The sequence below is a fragment of the Corvus moneduloides genome, chromosome 13 (assembly GCF_009650955.1).
Source record: "Corvus moneduloides isolate bCorMon1 chromosome 13, bCorMon1.pri, whole genome shotgun sequence".
Classification (NCBI taxonomy): domain Eukaryota; kingdom Metazoa; phylum Chordata; class Aves; order Passeriformes; family Corvidae; genus Corvus; species Corvus moneduloides.
The window spans coordinates 18,117,026-18,139,465 of record NC_045488.1 but is presented as its reverse complement, the minus strand read 5'-3'; the positions used below and the strand labels follow the sequence as shown (position 1 = coordinate 18,139,465).

At 41.6% G+C, this 22,440-nt stretch overlaps 1 protein-coding gene and 1 long non-coding RNA gene across 6 annotated transcripts in view; both read left to right on the top strand.

Moving 5' to 3' along the window:
• Positions 1 to 7,986, top strand: part of PEAK1 (pseudopodium enriched atypical kinase 1) — a 110,265-nt gene extending 102,279 nt beyond the window's left edge. For 4 of the 5 annotated variants that reach the window (XM_032122510.1, XM_032122509.1, XM_032122512.1 and 1 more), the window contains one exon: positions 629 to 7,981. In XM_032122510.1, coding sequence (XP_031978401.1) covers positions 629 to 1,783 — 1,155 coding nt within the window. In that variant the 3' untranslated portion in view covers positions 1,784 to 7,981. Of the gene's footprint in view, positions 1 to 628 lie in introns of all 5 variants that reach the window. The other variant, XM_032122511.1, reaches the window with a different exon arrangement.
• Positions 7,987 to 16,906: 8,920 nt separating this feature from the next.
• LOC116450274 lies at positions 16,907 to 22,440 on the top strand. Its single transcript, XR_004242738.1, has 2 exons — positions 16,907 to 17,373; positions 21,586 to 22,440. It is a non-coding gene; the product is annotated as an uncharacterized LOC116450274 (long non-coding RNA).

Sequence of the window (22,440 nt, the reverse complement as noted above, 5' to 3'; positions counted from 1 at the left end):
ATTGTCCATTCATCACCTGAGCCAAGTCTGCCTAGCAGCAGCCTGTGCTATGCATACATACACCCCTTGCTGCAGACACAGTGCTGCAGCTCATGGATTTCAGTTTCCAGTTACAGTGGGCAAGGAGCAAACATCAGCCACCTAACTGACAGGGGTTGTTATGCCATGCTTACTCAGCCATGTGCAAGCATTTGGTCAAATACTTCATGCATATTTCTTTGTATCCCCTATTGCTATTGATTATTTTTATCTTGTTCAAGCTTCACACAAAGCTGAGAGAACTTGCAATAAAATGATATGGATAAACAAGTAACTGTAAATAAGCTTTGCTGTGCATTTACCATATATCAGCTGCTGTTCTGATTAAAAAACAGAATTGTATTTTCCATTGGATCATCTATGCAGAGGGAGAGATGCCCACATGTATTGCTCTGCAGTTGCTTACTAGCCAGTGAAAACTGTTTGGGTGCCTTAAGATAGTCTGCCAAGGTAAGTTCATTAAAAAAATGTTCATTCAAGTGTTTAGGCCTAGACTGTAGATCCCATCAACAAAGTACATATTAAAAAAAGTATCTAGAATTTGGAAATTTAAGAATTATGTCTTTTCTGTTTATTTTTTTTCCCCCAGATTTGCAAGAGCAAGGCTAAGGAATCCCAGCAGTATTATCACAGCCTGTCTATCCGGCAGAGCCTGGCTATCAACTTCAACATCCAACAAGACTGTGGCCATTTCCTTGCTGAAGTGCCAGTTCGTCTCCTTCCATGGGAGGATGACGACACACCAGATGTAGAAGAAGAGCGGGAAGAAGAGGAGAAAGAACCTGAGCAGAAGAACAGAGACACTGCTTCTACCACAGAGGCCTCCCATAAAGAGAGCTCCAGCAGCCAGGGCACCATCAGCAAGCCCCGCAGCCGCGTGGTGGTGATCACACGGGAGGTCCCGCACCTGACAGTGGCCGACTTTGTGCGCGAGTCCGCACCCCGCCACACCAAGAGCCCCGACCTGTATGAGAGACAGGTGTGTCTGCTCCTCTTACAGCTGTGCCTGGGCCTCGAGCACCTGAAACCCTATCACATCACACACTGTGACCTGCGCTTAGAGAACCTGCTGCTGGTTCACTCCAGAGCGGGAGGCAGCCCCCTGAGCCCCGAGGCCACAGAACCCAGCCCCAACACTGCCTGCCCAGCCAGATTAATAGTGAGCAACTTCTCCCAGGCCAAGCAGAAGAGTCATATGGTGGATCCTGAGGTCCTACGGGATCAGTCCCGCCTGGCTCCAGAAATCATCACTGCAACACAGTACAAGAAGTGTGATGAGTTCCAGACTGGCATCCTCATCTATGAAATGCTGCACTTACCCAACCCCTTTGATGAGAATCCAGAGCTGAAAGAGAAGGAGTACACTTGTGCTGATCTCCCCAAGATTCCTTGCCGTTCCCTCTACTCTCAAGGGCTTCAACAACTTGCCAGCTGCCTGCTGAATCCCAATCCTTCGGAGAGGATCTTGATATCAGAAGCCAAAGGAATCCTTCAGTGTTTGCTTTGGGGTCCGCGTGAGGATTTGTTCCATGCTCTAAGTACATCTTCCAACCCCTCACGGAGAGATGCTATACTTCAGAACTGGCTTGATATAAAAAGGACGCTGCTGATGATCAAGTTTGCAGAGAAGTCCTTGGAGAGGGACTGTGGAATTATTCTGGAAGACTGGCTTTGTTGTCAATATCTGGCTTTTGCCACTACAGACTCACTTCATCGCATTGTGAGACTCATGAAGCAGCACTAGTTGTAGAGCCTGTTGCTTTTCATGAAGCATCCCCACCTCTGCCCCAGCCCTCATTCCAGCCTGCACTAGGGCTCACGCTTTGTACAATTGTTACAAAACAGCCTAGATATCAAAGCCAGCAACTCTGAGCAAATAGGTTCTAATTGGAAAATTTCATCCTGTACCAAGTATGACAGAAACTTTACTTTTTTGCCAGGCCTGCTAGAGATTGATCTCGTACACATGACTGCATTTGGATCAGACAGTATGTAACTTGATTCATATCTGGCTGAAAAGGAGAGCAAACTTTGATACCACTATTTCTACCACTGCAGTAAACAAATTGCCCTCCTCTTCTGGGTAGCTTCTGTCATTTCCTATGTAGCATTGGTAGTGAATAGCAGTGACGATAAGCAGAGACAGATTAGCGGTAAATGTGAGATGAATGATCCACCATGCCACAAAACACTCATTTGCTTTCACTCCACATACCACGCATTTCCTCTCAGCATAGTCAGTCCCCCACAAGCAGGCTGTGCTCCTCTTTCCTTTGGTCTCAACTAAACAGGTTCTGATCTTTCTCTTACACTTTACACCATCTGTACTTTCCCACATCCCAAGATGTGGTTTTCCTGCTGAGCATGGCAAAAGTCAGTGAATGGTAAGCACCTGTGTTCAGTCCTCTTCCCTCCTCCTCTGCCTCACTGCCTATCCATATCCTTTCTAACCATGGATCCATGATTTCATCAATGCTGCCTTAATCAGACCATTACCCTTAGCTTGAGACTGGTGCATTAAAAAGCAGAATATGCCCACTTTGTCCATCCTATTTCCTAGGCAACTTTCACCAGTCTGAACTGTTGATGTACTGTAGCCATAACCACATTTATGCAAGAAAATACAACACATGGTGGGCCATTGACATTCCCCTTCCATCACAAAAAGCACTAAAGCCTGACTTGAAATGGATAGGATGTACATAACCCTCTCTGACAATCACTGCTATGAATCAGGGATGAAAATAAAAGCCACCTCTTCTGTTTTGTTTTGGTCTGCTATTGTCACTTGTACCATACTGCAAAGTGAGACTGAAATTGGCTCTGCAGGTTTGTTGGCAGGAGATGGAAATGTTTAGCGCTTGTCTGTGTCTAGATAACAGGCAACATGGAGACACTTTTACTGCAGACACAGTTCTCTGAACGGTAGAAACAAGGGGGGGAAAAACACTTATTTAATTACTGAGGGAGCTGTGAAGTTTGGCATTCATGACCAACAGCATCATGATCCACATTTCCTGCAGCAGTGCTTGGCTGCCCATCTCTTGTCTGTTGTAACCAGTGTTTTCTAATGTTGCTGTAGACAACACCCTAAAAATGGAATGTTGTCAGAAGAGCTCAAAGAGCATCACAGACAGAGTTTTGGACTAGAGCAGGAATTAGTGAGGATTGAAGAGTCAGAATTCTTAAAAACTCAACTTGAAAGAGCTTTTTCACTTTTAGAGGGCACTGCTGACTTCCTTCCATGCCCTAACAGCCGCTTCCCATGGAACCTCTGTACAGACAATATCTTTGCTCAGTATTGCTAGGCTAGGAGTTATTCCCTGAGTTGCTCTGAAGAATGGATCTGGATGCAGGGGAAAAAGCGATTCCGAATATTCTAACCCGGGTGATGGAAAGCAGACAGCCCTAGTTATGAGCCTGTGCTTCTCTCCTATGGATCTATGTGCAATTCTTGTATTATTTTTTAAAGCTGTACATTACAGTGTTCACTTTACACACCAGCCTTTACCCGATGCTAGATCTGCAGTACCTTCCTTTACTTTCCTGGCACATAAATGCACAGATACCCATGTGTTCTTTTTATGGATTGATGTTTCATTTTAATTGTTAAAACTGTGAGGAATCATTCAGCCTTGAAACAAATAGCCACTTTATACAGCATATGCATTCTTGGACCAGATGCATGGAAAACTGAAACAAACAGTCCTGCAGGCTTAAAGTCAGTGAAAGCAGCTCTGGATCCGCGGCCTACATCAAGGGGTTGACATGTCTGCATTATTCTTCTCTGGCACCTCTCAGAGCTAAGCTGAATAGCGTGTGGAAGCCTACATCGATTGTGCCGTAGTATAGACTGTCTTTGTGACCTTTCTAAAGATTTTTTTTGAACTTCTGATGATTATTCTTTTGTTTGATTCACCTGTATCAGTGAAGGATCAGGCAAGGATAAGGATAATATATTTCAATGTGATATGTATATTTTTCTTTCTCTTTCTGGCAAAAAGGTTAGGATGGTGGCATTGATGCAGAAAAACAGGACAGTGCATTAAAAGCCCAAGTGCAATGTATGTAGTTGAAGTATACTTCCACTACATCAGAAAAGAAAGTTTCTACACTACTGCTGAGCAGCTCATAGAAGATCCTTTACAATCTCCTGTTCAGTGCAGCCCTGCTTTATCTGGACACAGGAGGGCAATGCTCCCATAGTTCACATACACCGAGCATGGCAAGTCACTCGTGTACTACCTACTAGCTATTAGTGACAGTGTGCTGAGCTGCGAGTAGGGCTTCTTGTTCTCTATGGTCTGGTTTTGTGTTCGCTCTGTAGTGTGTGTGCACCTGACTTCTCAGCTAACTCATATAGGCATAGGAGTAACTCTTGGACCACTTGTCATTGCAGTGGGGTGATCCCTTGAAGCCTCTGGGTGTTCCCGTGTTTACGGACACGTGTTCCCAGTGTCGCTTTGATGTCAACACGCACATGCAAAGTTGGATTTTGAATGTTGTACAACTGTAGCGTATTAAATGCAGCTGGTCCGACGCCTTTGTATCTCTAGCTATCTAATTTCAGTTTGTATCTTTTGTGATGAACCAATACTCATTCTAGCTCTGCAGTATAATCAAGCATGGATAGGTGTTCACTACCAACCTCTTTCTTGTGCAGCACTGGGTAAACTTTAGCAATTTGTAATGTTGTGTGGTTTTTTTCTTTAAAAAAAAAAGAATGGTCAATGTAGTCGAACCTGATCTGGCCTGAGCTCTTCCTTGAGGAGCTTGAGACTGACTTTGCAGATCTGCCCATAACTGATAATTGCAACTGTGTTTGTGGTGGTTCTCCATCCTGGCACCAGATTGTGCCACGTAAATACACAAGAATGTATGCATTAAACTGATTGTAAACAAATCCTAAGAATGCTACAGCATAATTGCTAAGCAAAAGGAAAAAAACCCGCTCTGTTTGTAACAGGATCCTGTGTATGGCAGGAACAAAACCCCTGGCTGTGCATGTTAGAACTTACTTGAATATGTGCACAGATCTTGAATTTTTTTTTTAGCAATGTCGCACTTTCAGTTGAGCTCAAGAAATAGGAAGAGCTGCAAATCTAAGATAACAGTATTGACTGTAAATATATATTTTTCTATTAATAAAAGCTGTCATTCAAATATTTTTAACATGAACTCTAAAGATTTTTCCAGTGGAAACTATTTCTGGAAAAATCAAATGCTTGTTTGAAGAATTATGATGAGTGGTTTCTGATCCTTTTAGAGCCATTAAAACCCTCTCTAATATCACAGAGGGAGCACAGTGATTGGATTCACAATGTTTAGTGCCTTGTCAAAAACCTGAAATGTAGCTGGTCAGTTGGTGGAAATCTTACTCTTTTCATAACAGCCCTAGAAATAATACTGCCCACGTAAAGATGCAAAAGACTTTACAAAATTAAATGCTGTACTTTATGTGATACTGGGTTGATCTATTCCATAAGATTTGTGTGAATGGATTCCTTTAAGTTGCTTGTAGTACAGCATAAACCTGAAGTAACAAAATTGTGGGCTTTCAAATTTGGGAGAGTAATAGTGGATAACAAGTCAGTTCTTCCAGACTGACCAGGCATCAGGAGAAGCCTATTGCTCTGACAATCTGCTGCAGACACTCCACACTGGGGAGGGGAGGGATTGCGTTAGTCTGGGAGAAGCGCGGAGGGTAAAATGTGCTGCTCCTGCTGTAGGTGGTGGAGGTGCTGCACACCACCTTTGGTCTGTTGTGAGAAATGCAAACCTCTGGTAAAACAGGAGTGTTAAAGGAACTACTCCTGAGATGGTATGGAAAGTGGGTTAGTTTTGTATTTCTTAAATGGGAATTACTTTTTACTAATTATCTGTCAAACCTCAGATCTGATCCAGTCAATATGCATAACCAGGTGAATATAAAGAGACTCTACTAGTGAAAGCTTGCCTACAAATTTTTAGGAATGAGAGAATCCAGAATTTTCTTCTGGAGTCCCTGGAATGTCCCAATATAGAAGCCTGGTCTCATTTCAGTATTCAGACATGATGAAATCAGTAACTCCAGCCAGGATACCATGTTGCTGCCCCACAGACAAGAGTGCAGGTAGCATTTACAAAATGTTCCACCTTAAATCTTTTATGGTCCACACATCCCACCCACAAGGTATGAATGGATGATCTTGACATGTTAACACAAGAGAATTCCCATGTGTTATAGAGAAAAATGTATTATTTAAGTAAATTATGTGTGTTAGGGTTCAGCTACTTGCAGAATTTATTCAGCAGCTTCACACTGTAGGTCCTTAATTTTAACATGTATTTGCTGCTGAAATAAAATGTACCTGTTTCTTAATTCTTGTGCTGAGATTCCCCATCTAAATTAATTTTTATTGTTTGTAATAACAAATCCATATGTAAATATAAATTAAATAGTCCTGTTTTTATTTAAATCAATTTTAAGTTTTCTGAGGGATACAATAGAAACTGAGTCAGACCTTTTAATGCACTTTCTTTTCCCCCTTTCTCCAAATTGGCTGTTTCTCAGTACAAACTGTACTTGACTGCATGGCTAGACCATCAGCTTTATTCTGATTTTTGGAAGTGGTGTTGATTCTCCTAAAACTCCTGTAAAACCTAGAGCACAATCAGAGCCCTTCAGCCAGCGCAGAGCGAGATGTGATTATCATTTAGTTATGCAGTAAGATAACATCAGAGAAGTACAGCATAGAATCTTAAATACCTCTATAAAAATACACCTGTGGAAATATTCTGTAAACAATCATGTGGATTACAAAGACTTCAAGAGAAGAATACACAAAAATACTTTTCAAAAACACTGGGGAGAAATTTCTTTAAGGCACCCTCAACTCCAAAAGAAGGAGCAAGTCTTTTTCCCTGCTGTGTTGCAGAGAATTTCTAGTAGACATTTGTATGGATTTTTTCATTCACCTGGATGCAGTATTAGAAGGATGGTGATTTTGAGTAGGTGTAGAATGTAATTTAAATAATTTCCTGTAAGTCTCCTTGCATTGGTGCTCCACTCAGCATTTACCTGGAAACCACAGAATGCTTTCAGATCAAGCAGAGTTGCCAGTGAGAAATGAAATACTCAACTTACCTGTACATAAGCATTTTACCACTCTACAGAATTTGAGAATTTGGTTTGTAGTTCAGACTATAAAGATTTTTTTTTCCATAAATCCAAGGGGAAGATTTCAGGGATTTAGAAGAGGTTGGAGCTTTTTTAATATGGAAGAAATATTTGTTCATAAATATATATATATATACATACATATATATATGAGTGCATGTGGGCATGTTTTAATATATATATGTATGTATATTAATTTTGTATCCCAAAAGTATTCTTTGCCCCTTTTTGCTTGAAAATATATATATTATATATTGTATATATAATATATATTTAAGAGTGTGTAAATTTTAATATAGTCATTTCATAAATAACACCTCTTCAAAAACGACTCAAAACTTCTGTTTCCTTGTCCTTTGGATTGTTGGTATTAGAAGGTTTTGCGGTTGAAATCCTTGGGTTTTTTTCTTTTAAAACTTAATTATGCTGAGCATTTAAGAATATGTTCTTGTTTTTAATAAAAGGGGGAAATTTATTTTTTAATTAGGGATTCCAAAATCAGTGGACTTTTATAAATGGGATTTCTTTAAATGCCTTGAATAAGGGAATTTTTTTTTTCAGTTCCATTCTTGTGGGTAATTTGTATTTGGAATTCCTGGTTGCATTGCTTTATCTGGTGCTTCATATTGATATTTACACATTTTTATATAAATAAGTATATAAACTTCAAGCCTTCCTTTGTGATCAGGGGCAGTTACACTCTGGTTTGCTGTGGTACTTTGCTGTGTACTCTGTGGCATTCATGTTACTGTGTAAATAAAACTAGTTTTATTACACTCAAAATCAAACTTGCAGTTGCCTAATTTTTCTCCCTTCCTAGGTAATTAGACAAAAACATGTATTTCTGAGGCAAATGCATGCGGCAAGTGCAGCAAAAGATTTTATTCCAAGAACAGCTGGGTTTGCAGCAGCAGTGCACGTGCACACTTGGTCAAGGAGGCTGCCACCGCAGTGGCCGGGCATCCCAGCCGCAGGAATTGCCAGTGCTCCAGACACTGCCCCACCTCCCACCTCTGCATTTTCCCCAGAAGCCTCACTATGGCTGGTACTATTTCAGCTCCATCTGGACAAGTGGCAGCAGCAGCCCAAAAATAAACCGGCCACCAGTGGCTGCTGTTGATTGAACCAGTGTCTTGTAAGGCCTGCTTGGAGAGAAGTGACTTGGCATGTTAATGACAACCGCCACGCTAGGGACAACCCTTGGCATGTAAGGAGCTGAGCCAAAGTTAGAAATTTCCCTAGTGTGGACAGGGCTTAAATGACCTGCTGTGAATAAAATTACTCTTAAGTCAAATTTTTACATGCAGTGACAAAGCAGGAGGATGCCTCCAAGGCAGTTGTCTGCAGTGGAATTCATTGCGTCTGATCCGTTACCTTGAAGCATCCAACCTGATGGAGGGTCTGTGGAAAACAGATGGGATAATATGCATCTTCTGCAATCGTGCAGACACACTTCAGTGGCACTGAGATCAAACAGCTCAATTTTGTACCCAAATTTGACAGGCAGCAATGGTAGCTGCAGATGCTAATTTATTAGCATAGAACAGATGACACCACGTACGTCGGAGCAGCGCCGTGCTTCTGCATGACAATCACACTGCTCACAGATACTCTTGAAAGAAAAAATAAAAACAACCCAAAAAACCAGCCTGCAGGCTCTATTCTACCCACACAGTGGCTTTGCACAGGTATGTCATCAGTTTCAATGATCAGAATTAGTTAAAGTGTAACTACTACCGGCCCTTCACATTTATTCCTTAGACACTGTTTGAAAGCCTTTCAAAAACAGTTTTTGTCCTCATCCCTTTGAAAAATACAAAGCTAGCTGACTCCAAAGGTGTCAGTAAATACACAACACATTTAACAGCCTGACAGATACTTTGGCTTTGCCAGAGTAATCCCTGTTCACTTCAACGAAGTGCCATGGACTTAAGCTAAACAGAGTTCGATTATGCCATTTGTCAGTGGCAATCATCACTCTGCAGGGAAGAGATATGCAAAAACAAACTGAACCCTTGTCAAGACATGATAATTATACTAGTTTAACTAAAATCTGTTTGAAATTAATTTAGTTCTAGTGCAAACTCTCTTGTGGGTATCCTTAAGTGGTCGCAGTCTGGCATTCTCATTTCAGCTTGTGCCAGACATGAACACAAGTGGAACAGATGCCTGGTTTCGGTTGATGCAAAAATGTCTGTATCAGATTTTTCACCAACTCAGAAATTCACCCAATAGTAAAGCTATGTTCTACATGATAAACCGTTCTTTTGTAGAACACATCCCTGCATCACTTGAGCTCTGCAGGCTGCTCCTTTTGCCCCAGTTAATGAGGTTCTGTGGTGCCCCACAGGAATCACACCATCCTCCTTACCCAGAGGTGCTTCTAACCAGGCTCAGATGGAAGTGGTTCCCAAGGCAAACTGCTCAAATGAAATATTTGCCACAACCTACTCTGCAGAGAGAGGCTGTAGTTTCAATTCTGAGCGAAGATTTGTAGCTCTGTGGAGAAAGATACACTTTAAAGTGCTAGTGCAATCTACTGCACTTCCCTTGGTGCTGCTGCTGTCTCAGGAGGCAGCACTAGAGCCTAGTGCTTAGCCCACCCCCATGTAAGATGGGTGCAGGCTTCTTGCCATCAGTTCAGTGCTTTCAAATGAGTGGCAGACACCAGGGGAGTCACTGGGAGAACAGCTTGGAGGCTCTGAGGCAGATTTGCTTATATAAAATCAGAGAGCTCAAAATAATAGCTATTGAAGGTGCATTTTCTATTACATCTCCTGTTCTCACCCTTTGTTTTGCTGTCATTAGGGTGTTATTTTTTGTTACATCACAGCTGGCAGACTCAGGACATGCACAGAAGGAAGCACTGGAAGTAACAGACAATAATGTAAGGTAAAATCACAAAACTCTATTTCTTATCCTCCAAAAAGAGAAGGAATGGGAATAGGGAGGCTTATTGCTAAGGTATTTACCTTTGTCTGCTCTTTTTGGTACCAGCCAGGAGCCCTAGTACAACCAATCCATAGAAAACTCCTTTCTCCAGCTGCCAGGTGCTGGGAGGAGCCCATATTCCCCTGCACAGCACAGTGCTGCCACTGAGAGACAGGATAGCCCCAGGGACAGTACCTGTGTGCACCGGGGCTGGGGGCAGTTACAGATTTCATGTCAGATGCCAGGTTTTGCCTGATTTCATTGGAGTCTTAATGGTCCAGATAAACTGCAGTGAATAGCAGATTAACCTTAAAAAACGTGAAATCCCTGCAGTTTATCTGTAAGAAGCAAGCAATTAACTTTGCACCTCTCCAAAGTGCAGAAGGACATAAATGTTCTTCTAAAGAAAATGAAGAATTAAATCAAGGTAATAAAATTCTCCTGCTTCCTACATGGGCACTAAATTTGAATCAAGTTACTGTTGGAAATGGGCCAGTAGTCCACCACTGTACAACCACCACCGCAATGATCAAAAGAAAAGGAACTTCCCATAACCTGTGAGCCAGTCACGCAGCTTCTCTTGGCCAGGGAAGAAAGTCTCCTTCAAAACTTTTTTCTATTTATATTACTGGGGAAAAAAGTTTTATGTTCTGCCATATTAATATTTCATCTTATGTGTTTGTGTTTGTACAGGAGTTATTGCTAAAGCTGCAATCACAGGACACCAGGGTGTGCTTCAGCTTCAAACAAGAAGGTGCAACAGGAAGTCAGATGATGTTGTGGGATACTACATGACAAATGTTTTTAATGGCGTTAGTTACAAATGTTTTAATACCATCCAGAGCTTCACCATCCCTGGCTCTTTTGCAGCAATGGATTGTTCAAATCATTTCCCTGTGGATGAAGCATTTCTCCCTGTATCGTCACCTTGGAGTCTCAACATCTCCTTCTGTAGGAACTGCAGCACACAGCCCTGCTCTCTTCCCTGCTGTGAGCAAGACCTTTTTTCTTGGAGGTTTTTGAGGTGATTCGGCTCAGGCTGAGGGGCTAGGAGTAAGGGTGTCAGCATTCTGTAGAAATGGCAGAATGTATTTCATCTGCAGCCCATCAGCACCCTATTTGCTTGTCCTGGGCAGACATGTCCATGCCTAGAGTCTTGACTTTTGAAAATTCTGGATGTTCACATAAGAATATTTAGTTTATTTTTTTTACTAGGATATAGTCTGTGTTCATCCAACTCAACATTCCCTTTGGTATTTTTGTCTGTTTTTTTTTTTTTCAAATAATTCAAATCCATCTGGAGTCTTTTACAACTTTCTGCAATTTATGCTAATCTTGAACAGATTTCACTTTGTGATTAATCACTTCTTCCTGCAAATCAGCAATCGGAAACACTGAGCTAAGACTAGTTCTTAGGCACAGTTGTCTGTCTTCCCTAAAGAATTTGTACTTGTTACATTGGTTTTGTTCTCTATTCACAATTAAAAGGGTTTTCTTTTTCTTCACTCACCAGAAGTACCATGAAAATACAGTGCAAGTTTTGTGCTGGTCCCAAAGCACTTTACAAGAAGAGATTAGTTGCTATGCTACAGATCCAGGAACTGATGGACAGCATGGCAAAGGAATATATAAAAAAGACACAGCAAGCCATTTGGGGGGAATAGTATGCAGGAATCCAGGGCCTATTCAACTAAACCATCTCCTACAGTATTTCTGTTTGCATTCTATTCACCACTGACTCACAACTATCCATCATGACTTGACAGCCTCCATCAATTAAATCTATTGCAGAATGATTTTTATAGAATTATCAATTTGTTTTGTCAATTTTAATCATGGTTGCTCAAACACAAAAGTAACAAAATTACGGTCTCAAAAGAAAGGGATTCAAAGCTATACCACTGGAGTACCAGGTGAAGCTGCTCTGACACCCATTTCAGCTTCAATATACATCTAGACTGAGACTATGGTCCTCTCTCACTTCGCCATCCTCTTCTGTCTCCCAGTGAGGTGTCAATACCTCTGGTTTGCAGACAACAACTCTGCTTTGGACCAACTTTCCCACATGGACCAGCCTAGTTCCCAGGCATTGCTGAGCAGCCTTTTTTACAAAGAGGACATTGGGAATGAGCCTCAGTAACATGAATAGGAGTCCAGTGGTCAAATGCCTTGGCACACCATCAGAAATGGATGAAATAGTCACTGCATTTCTTAACTCCCAAATCTGCTGTGTTACTATGCTGATGACTTCAAGCAGTCTCTGCTGGAAGCTTCAAAGGCCCTTGTGTGATGAGCACATCCAGTTCATACCACCCCCAGAGGAGCACGGGTCACTTTCTGACATGGCATGACACCTTTCATCAGCACATCAGTGTAAAATACACTGAACAGAGCTCCAGTGAACCTGGGAACTTGGGCAGAGAGTTACAGGCACATTGGAAAATGCCAGTTCACTGTGGTAAATCTCCCTTTTGCTATTGGGTAACTTGCAAAACAGCAAACTGTGAAGGCACTTTCTCCTGCTGTAGGCAAAAGGTGTTCTCTGTTACAGCTTGGGATTCTTCATGCTGAGCTGCATGCCCTTCTAACACTGCTGCACTGGAAAAATGCCATCTGCTAATGGGCTCCATTCAGCCTGATCACTCAGGCATCAGGAGCAGGGAGAGGGGTAGGCAGGTGGAAAATAACAGTCCAAGTCTCCTTTGGAACTACTGGCTTACTAGAAGGGCTGTCATTACAGCAATACTGCCAATTTGACAAGAAATGATAGTGGACAACAAACTACCTGCTTCAGATGCAGATCCAAGATGGTATTTGTAAAAAAATGAGAGATGCAGCACAGTCCCCTCAAAGCAAGTCCCTGTCAGCATCTGTCAAGCACTGTCAGACCTGGCAGTCCTGCAGCTGGCAGCTCTCAGTCTCCAGAGAACTGGGGACCTTGTGACTTAAGTCAGCTGGTGATGATCAGAGAACTGGCCAGGGAGCCTGACTGGTGACTTTCCCACCAGCTGGTATGAAGCAACTGCAGAGCTGCTCCACGCTGCTCTGTGTACGACCTGGATTTAGCTGTGCATCACAAGTTTTCTTGCCAGCCCTGACAACAAGGGCTTTCCCAACATCTTTCCCATAAAAAGGCTACTGGGCAGGCAAATGGTGTCTACCTACAAAGAGAAAGAGAGGGTTGCAAATGGTGTAGCCAGAGTTCAGTGGAGCTGTGCCTGCCAAATACCACTAAGCATCCAACCTACAAATCCCATTAGTAAGTTTAAATAAGTCTAAGGGGGAAAAAGATGTCAGATTTACCATAAACCTGATGCTGGAGTACTTCCCCTGCTGGGCTGAGCCTGTTGCCCATGGCTGACACCACTGGCTATGCATCTTAGAGGCTTGTACCAGTAACAATCACCAGCAAAAATAACTTTTCCATAATACTTTCTTTAATGTTGCATGCCTTTGTAAGGCTCTCTTCTCTTATCCTTCTTCTTTTTACTTTTTTCTCCTTTGATTATTTTCCAGATTTTCCCTGTTAGTTATTAACTAAATGCCAACTCACCGTGTATTTAGTAATCAGATTATCTGCTAATACCTGCCTAAAGCAGTCCCCATTGATTAAAAGAAAGAGTGGTCATTATGTTATTTTTAATACAAATTATTTAGGTCCTGAGGCCAAGATTGAATTAAAGGAGGGATCAAATTAATGAGGGATTGAATTAAATTAGAAACATCTGATTGCAGTATTTCCTACATCTCCAAATTGCCGAAGGAAGACAGTGGTATGGCTGTGAATTCATGTTATTCCATGAAAAAGTACAAACAGTTTGTTTTAACTGCATCTGAGAAGTGGGCCTTATTGTGGATATGGCTGGGTAAGTGCTCAAAATCCACAGCAATTTTGAAAGAGGATATAATGTAATAGCAAGAACATGAGCCACAAAGTCTCTGCTAATTTCTTATTTCACACAATGTAGGCCAGATTTCCAAGGCGCTCTGTTCACCCACTGGCTCCCACACACAAGTGTACGTGATCACTACGGCAGAGAGCTGCAGGCATGGGTGCACACAGTCCCTGAAAGCAAAGCCCCGTGCCACGTTTTGGATGCAGGCAAATTTAATACACTCATCCAGTTATTAAGATTGCTTTGAATAATTTTATCTTTTCCCCCCCTCCCCAAAGTGTCTTAATGAGGGATATGATGTGAAAGCACTTCACTAGCTTCTAATTTGGATGCATTTATTAGTTCTAAATAGCACAGGGAATGAAGATTTCAAGCTTGCTCTCTACAGGGAGCAATCAGTGGGCTCAGGACGTTTTCTGAACTGAACTGAGCTCCTCAGTTTTAAAAGTGGTCTTTCTAATCCTACTTCTTATCCTACTAATCATCAACAATCCCATTGCTATTCCTGCCCTGAGTCTGACTTCATCACAGCAGTACTTGTGTTGCCCTGCATTTCAGTCACTTCAGTGAGACTCTAAACTGCTTGCGAGAAATGCTTTAACTGACTTGATTGATTGTTTATCTCCTGATCATAAATGCTAATTACAGAGCTGAGAAGATTGGTTTGTCTTTATTGCCATACTTCCACATAGAAATATAGAAAATTAAATTTTTTATTATTTCAATGAATTCCCTTTATACTTTGATCCAGTGAGTGCAGAGGAAAGATTATTCCTTCCAGTGTGAGAGCCTGCTCTAAAAAAGCAATAAACAAATCAAGAGAAAAAGCTTGGCAGTACCAAGTTATGACCTAATTCTATCCTTCACTGCATTTCCTCCTCTCTCCAAAACATCCAAAGTTCAAAACATCTGCCCTTATACAGAACAGTTCTCTCAAGCAGGTCACTTACAGAATAAAGGCCATAACTGCACACAACCCTCTCAAACACAAACCAGCCAGAGTGCTTCCCTGAACCATGCATGGCTGGACTCTGGAATGCTTCACATCTCTGGAAAAGGCCTTCCTTGTGGGAAATGCAGCTGTGTTTTACATCAAAGACAATGACTTTTCCATGCTGATTTTAAAAATCAATTGCAATTACAGTCAGAACAAATGCCCAACTTCAGTGTGCAACTCCCTGGACTCCAGACTCAGAGAATCCCCCTGCATATGGCAGATCCCTGCACAAGGAGGCTCCATTTGGGATGGAGATGTGCATTTTGCAAAGGTGCATCTTTTGGTCTGTGGAGCTCTGAGTGTAAATTAAGAAAGCTCCACTGCAGGCCACAGAGCTAGGCTGGTTCAGGACAGCTGAGCCCTGTTTGTGGCATGCAAAGGAAAGATAGGAAAGGAGCTGCTGTAACATGTTCTTACGTGTGTGCTGTTTATCAAATGGTAAAACAGCATGATCATGAGCCTCAGAACATCTAAACTGTTTGGTAACAACTGTAAAAATTCAGAAGTTAGAAGCTCTTCATAAAAAGGCAGCAGATCCCTGGCAAAGCTACCCTGTGGTGGGAGCCACAGTTGGAGGTACCGAGGTTCAGTGGTTGGACACCCTGCAACCATTTGCCTCATAAATCCACACAATTTGGTCAGGACTTGCCTTATTAGTGTGTTTCAGAGGGACTGTTATTACAGTTAGAAATTTCCAAATTCAATCTTTTGCCTCTCTTTTCACTCGTTTTATTGTTGGGGTTTCTTTGTAACCAAGCTGAATTAATTACAGTAGTGTAGCATGTTCTCCCTATTGTTTATATATAAATACAATTTAAAGGCCTAAACTAATGTATGCCATGTCTTTCACTACAGAGAAGTTCCCAAGGGATTAAACCAACAAAAAATTAAGACTAAAATATGAGTTTTCAAATGATGAAATATGTATACCCTCAATGGTTTACAGAGCTACTTACAGGCTTCTGTATTTACAATGGGGTTCACCCTTATCGAATTAAATCTCAGTACGGAGCTATATTCTAACATTCAGCAAGTCCTCTACCCTTCCAAAATATCCTCCCAGTGTCCTTGCAGGTTTCACAGCCATGCAAGTTCATCAGAAAGCAAAAGTCTTTGGACACTGTGGGAAGGAGATTTGAATGCAGTATCACTGGCAAATGTGTGATCTCTGACCCTCAACCTTCCCTTCCTGCTCAAATACATACACCTGTCTGCTTCAGCAGAACAGGTCATCAGCTAAACTGCTGGCACTTCTCTCTTTCTCACATACAACATTGACTGATTTTGTAACCAGTTCACTGTGCCAAATTATAAAAACCTGTTCTCTGAGGAATCAAAAAAAAAAAAGAGCCTTAGTAGTGAATTTCATTCCTGAAGTATTTGTGTGATTACTGCTGGAGGAAGCGCTTCATATGCTGTATCTAGACTCAGACACGTGATCTTTTTGCTAAGTCCATGGGTTATTCTACCGAAAAAAAGATCTATTTTTTCAATAGTAAGGTGATTCAGAAATCCACAGATGCGAGGTGATTGCCTGAGATATGTGGGATATAGAGGATTATGGGTTGAAAACATGATACTCAAGTCAAGTACCTTGAGTTTAAGATGAAATAGAACTGTACTGAAATCTACAGTACTATGGTATAATTCAGTGGAGAATTAAGCTTCAAATCTTTTTACTTGCTCTAGGCTTACAGGAAAAATAAACCTCTTGAAGTCAAATTGTTTCTGTAACAAGACTGCTCAAAATCCATGTATTCACAAATAGTTAAGGCACCCAAGAACGATGCTTACAACTGGATCATCCAGTTCATTGATATTGTGGAAGTAAACACCGACAACCAGCAGCCTCCACCACCCACACTCCACAGCCAAATGGCCAGGCAGACACATTTCTCCTGGGCTTGTTCTGTAGCAGAGTGACTGTGGCATTACCAGGGACAGCTGCGACAGAGAGGACAGATTGGAACAGTGGGCAGCAGGAGTGAAAGGCACAGACTGAGTGGATGTCTCAGCCAGGCAGGAAGAGGGGCAGCCAAGACAGGCTGGGTGCCAAACAGCCATCTCTGTACTTGCTGCCTGCTCCCAAGTCTAGGACTGTAACCAGTGAGCCTTGCCCCAGGAGCCCTTCCCGGGCAAAAGGAAAGCCTGCCTCTAAAAAGGCATGAGGAGGAGGCCACAGCACCAGAAAACAAGCCCTCCTGCTCCTCTGCACAAATAACGGTGACAACAGCCAAAGCCTGGCCACAGGGATGAAAGTACATTTGTGAGTACGTTGTATGGGGCAGGGAGAACACAAGGAGCAGCTCTGCCGGGGGATATCACTGCCCCGCTGTCTGCAATGTGGCAAGGTAAGTAAATCCCTGCCTTGGGATCCTGCTGTGCACAAGTCACCAGATGGTGCTCTACATACAGACTTGAAAGTTCTTTATCTTAATGTGGGAACTTCTATGGCCTCTGAGGAAACAACACTGTTATTTTTGTGAAAGCTTTCCTTTAAAGTTTCATTTGCATCTTACTCTTTTCATCTCAAATTGTGTTTTTGCTTAAGCTGTTTATTCAGAACAGCTTTGGTGTTGGGATTTTTGAAACAGAATTTACAGACATGAGACTTCCATCCAGGTCTGCTGAAAATATGGGGGTAATATATAAGCTGCAATAAGAAAATATTTAGTCACATAATTTTTACATCACTTCTTTTTCTTGCAATGGGAAATAAATATACACAATCTTCTGTATCACAGTGGATATGACATCACAGAAGTGCTACCATGTAAGAAAAGAAATCTTCTGAGGGTGTGGTGAGGATTAAATAGTAGGTAGAAGGCTTCTCAGATTAAAATAGCTACAGTATAGTAAAGCATTGCTATCTTCTAGAAATATAATCCCAAGTGTATCCAAACCCTACTCATCTTCCCTCTGAAATCCTATAACCATCCTGCTTCAACTAATAAGACAACACAAATACTGAGAATATGGATCCCTCTTTTTCATCACGTCCTCAAAGAGGATCAATCTCATTAAAGTATATATCAGAAGTCACATGCTATACGACTGAATATCAGGACAACAGCAATTTATTAGAGCACGGATTTGATCGTCTCCTTGAAATTTTGGGAACGGCCCAGGAGATGGCAGCAAATGGCACTCCGGGGGTAGGAGCCTCTGGGTGAGCCTGCGGGATGCTCAAACCAGCGCCGCATTACCAATTACACGGGGTTTATCTTCTACCCAGCACGAACCCAACTCATTAATTTTGTTCTTTGCGGAGCGGCAGAGAGGACAAAGCCACATGAGGCTTTCACAATGTTGCACTCAATCGGTGTGTAACATTGTAAAAATATAGTAGCACTTTAAAGTAACTTGTCATTTTCATAAAATTTATAATTACTCGAATCATTTATTTCCCTACATGAAGGCTATTAAAAATAGTTTCAGGGGGAGAGCAATTTGTTATGAAATGAAGGTCAATCTCATTAGATCACTGTAGCAGGGATCCTAATAACATCCTGGCAGAAACGAGGTATCTCATTACAGAAGTTGTATTTTGTTTGAAATATTAGGTCATCATTAACTGAGCACTAAAATACACACAATATTGGATGACATAAATTATTCCCCTGAAAAACTGCCACACACAGAGGTGGTAAAACAATGATGAGGGTATGACACAAATCTTAACATTTTCTATCTTTTCTAGCTGGATTCACCTACCTAATAACAGTTTGGTTTGCTGCTTCTTCTGGATACTGAGCCACAGTTGGGTTGCTAGAGCTATATAGAGAGCTGGTTTCAGACTGTGACACTGCGAACTACAACTAGTAAGAAAGATGTTTAATTTTCCTTGTAACAGCTGAGTAAGCTGCGAACCAGGAAATACCAAAATTTAAAAGGAATTAATTAAAACCAGAGAGAGTCCAGAAGGAAACATTGCTTTTACAAATACAAGAGAAGGAGTTACTTTCCCTTTAATTATCCTTACCCATTTGGAAAGTACCAATTGGTTTTTCCAGGCCTTTCATTCTGCTGGGATCACAGCTGAAGGTATGGATGTGTTTAAACGCTTCTTTGGGGCTATGTCACAGCACTTAACACCTGGCAGGATTATGCTGAGCACCTGCTCCAAGCCAGTCAATAGTAACCAGAAAGGTATCACCCTGATCATTCCTAATGGGATATGCAGATTATCAATGGGAGAGAGCTCAACAGTTACAGGAGTCCTGCTTTCCAGAGGCTTCAGACTTCCATGGTATCAACTAAAGACTCATAATACACCTGTGAGGCACACAAGCAGCCTCAGGAAATTGTGAGGAAAGCAGAAAAAGAGGTTACACTGATTTCCTAGTACTATGAAGTGGATCCAGGGAAGGTTCTCCATCCATGGAGTGTGTGCTTCAACTGCAACACCCTCCTTCCTTTCAGTATAACAGGTTTAACTATTAGTACACGGCAGAGGTTGTGGTTAGAAGGTCTGTACAAACACAGACACTCAAGCCTGGAGCAGCTCACAGCAGCTACAGATGGCACTGAGAGAACATTTTGGTAGTGCTGTTTTGCAGCAGCAAAGGCAGCCCTGCTGCTTTGTGACTAGAGCTGGGATTTTTAAAAAATTCCCAACTGGAAATTGGGATTTATTTTAAAGATATTTATCAAATTTCCAAACAAGATAGAGAAATGCTAGTTACAAGAATTAAATATTTTAATTATATTTTCTGCTGCAGATTATGTAATGAACTCAGACAACAGTGCTTAGCATTTGAGGCGGGGAGGCCCCCAATACCTTACAGAGAGACCCCACGTCCCTGTGCCCCCCAAGCCATGTCCCCAGAGTGTGCCACCACATCAGCAAAACGAAGTCCTATCCATCACGTAAGAGGGACACAAGGATATGCATGTTGGATGATAAGCCCATTATGCAGTGCTTACACGGGCCAAAATGTAAGCAAGTCTGTTTTATTTTTTTTTTTTTACTTTCTGCCTGTCACTGACTTACTATATTTACATCAGCTTTAAATATTGTTTTCTTTCTGTAACACTTTCTTAGTAGGTAAAACACAAATATAAATAGCTACAGTGAGAGAATTGTGAATTGGCTCGAAGTGGGTGCTGCAAAAGGAAAAAGGCAATACAGGAATACAAAGCATGTGCATGGCACTACCTGAAGAGCATAAAAGCTTACAGAAAAAGACCTTAACAACTGAATTTTGAACAAAAAAACATCAAACAAACAGCAAGTGATGATCAGGTACAGTGAAACACTTCAAGGTTCTTGGAGGGCAAAGTCTCAAGAGCATTTCTGCTGAAAGCAAATAAAAGCTCACTGTTCATTTCTGCTTATGTAGGGCCCTGACAGGTAGGCTGGTGCACATTCTCCTAGGGACCATCCAGTGAACAGACTGGATAAAAATCCAGGTTAAAAATACAACCTTCTTTTCCCTGAGTTATTTTTTACCATAATCGGCTTCCTCCACTTGGTCTCCATGGTTACACAAATACTTCTGGTGGTACCTTTGCTACTGTCATGCAAAGAAGGGTTAGGGAGAATGGAGAAGCCAGCAGAAGGCTGCTGAAGCTGACACTGCTGCAGAAAGGGAAATCTAATCACAGGATGCTCTGAGATTTCACAAACGTTTCCTTTCCAGCAGGTCTGATTTAGGAAGTCCCCATCCCAGTCCCCTCTGCAGCAGTGGCCAGCTGTTTGTGAATAAAACAGTGTCATCCTCTCCTCCAACAGTGCCTTGGTGCAGCTGGAGAGGATGTAGGGCAATGCAGACAGGAGGGATTTAGAAGCAGCTTTTCTGCCACGGGAAAAGTCATGGTACACCGAGGCCATTTTCCAGAATCCAGATCCTGAAAACTGAGCTGACTGGAGCTGGCAGAGAGCTCATGCAGAAAATGTAATGGTGCAGGAGTGAGGAGGGAGAAGGCGCTATTTGCAGTTTGGTGTAAAAGACTCCCAAGAACAGAATAGACAGTGCCATGATTTCTCACTTTTTCTTACAACATAAGATGGATGAACTACACGGATTCAGTTCCTCTCCAGCATCAGAGTGGACTTGAAGGCCAATCTACACCTATTTCTTAACAAAAACAATGCTAATGTACCTCTGGGCGAAACTGCCAATGCCCAGTGACATGTTTTCTGAACAGAACTTTTCATATCTTGTTTTTTTCCACTATTGTACCAGTCCTTTTGGATCTATATGCACAATTGTTTTCCGATTCTGTCTAACACCAGACTTTTAGCTTCAAACTGTTTTTCTGTGGTGCTTCTCAAATCTGAAAGGTCTCCCTCCAGCCTGCCAACACTTAGCATAACACAATGACTGCCTATTCAAATATAAATATAGAAATATATATAGAATAGCGCACACAAACATCCTGTATGCCATACAGGGTATTTGAACAAGGATATATTATTACAGAAGCTCGTGAAAATTGTATTTTAATGCAGTGTATATAGGTATTCCTTATTAATTAAAAATTGTATTTCATGTAGGTAAGTCAGATGATAAAGATATAAAGAAAAGATAATCAACTAATCTCAATGACCCTCTCCTCAGTCACGAAGCAGAGTGCTCCTGGTTCCTTTTACATCCCTTCAGTGGCAATAAAATGAACCTTTGCTTCCAACATTTGATCATTACCAAGAAGTTCTCAGTGCTCAAGCCCATCAAAAAGTGAAGAAATGCACAGAGTTGACTCCTATGAGATTCATTTACTCCCAGTGAAGAGCAATTAATGGATTGCAAGTCATGACTGGCATTCCTGGGAACTACAAAATCAGGTGGGTGGGAATCAAAGTGTAAGGAGATCTCTCCTGCTCCAGAACACATGAAAGACTGGATTTCACCATTGCTGCCCTCCCTACTTTACACTGACAGTCCCAATTCCCACCTCTATTCACTGGTTTACAATACTCTGATATGGATGCTCTCATTTCCTAACCAAACTTCCAAATGTTGAAAAGATTAACTAGGAGAATGTTTGTCAGGTAATCTGTCATTTTTACTATGCATCCGCCCGTGTTCATGGACCTTTCCTGGCTATTACACACTTCAAAGAAGCTTATGATTACCTCCTCAGGAGCTGGAGAAAAAGCATGAGATTATTCTTTACTACTTAATTCATTCAAATGGAGTTAACTCCTTTTTATTACATTTCCTAAATTGCTTGTCCAAAAGCAAAAATACACTTTTACTTTTGCAATGCATGCCTGCCAATAAAAATTACCTCTGCTGTGGAATTATCTACAGGCCTCTCTAGATGAGTGATTTATGACAGTCCAGACTCAATTGCACCAACGCAAAGTGCACCGTGTCCACAGAATTTAACTCCTGGTGCTTAAAAAAAGGGAGAGTTGAATCAGGCATAATCAAACTGAAGGTCAAACTACATCGTTATTGTATTTGCTTGAA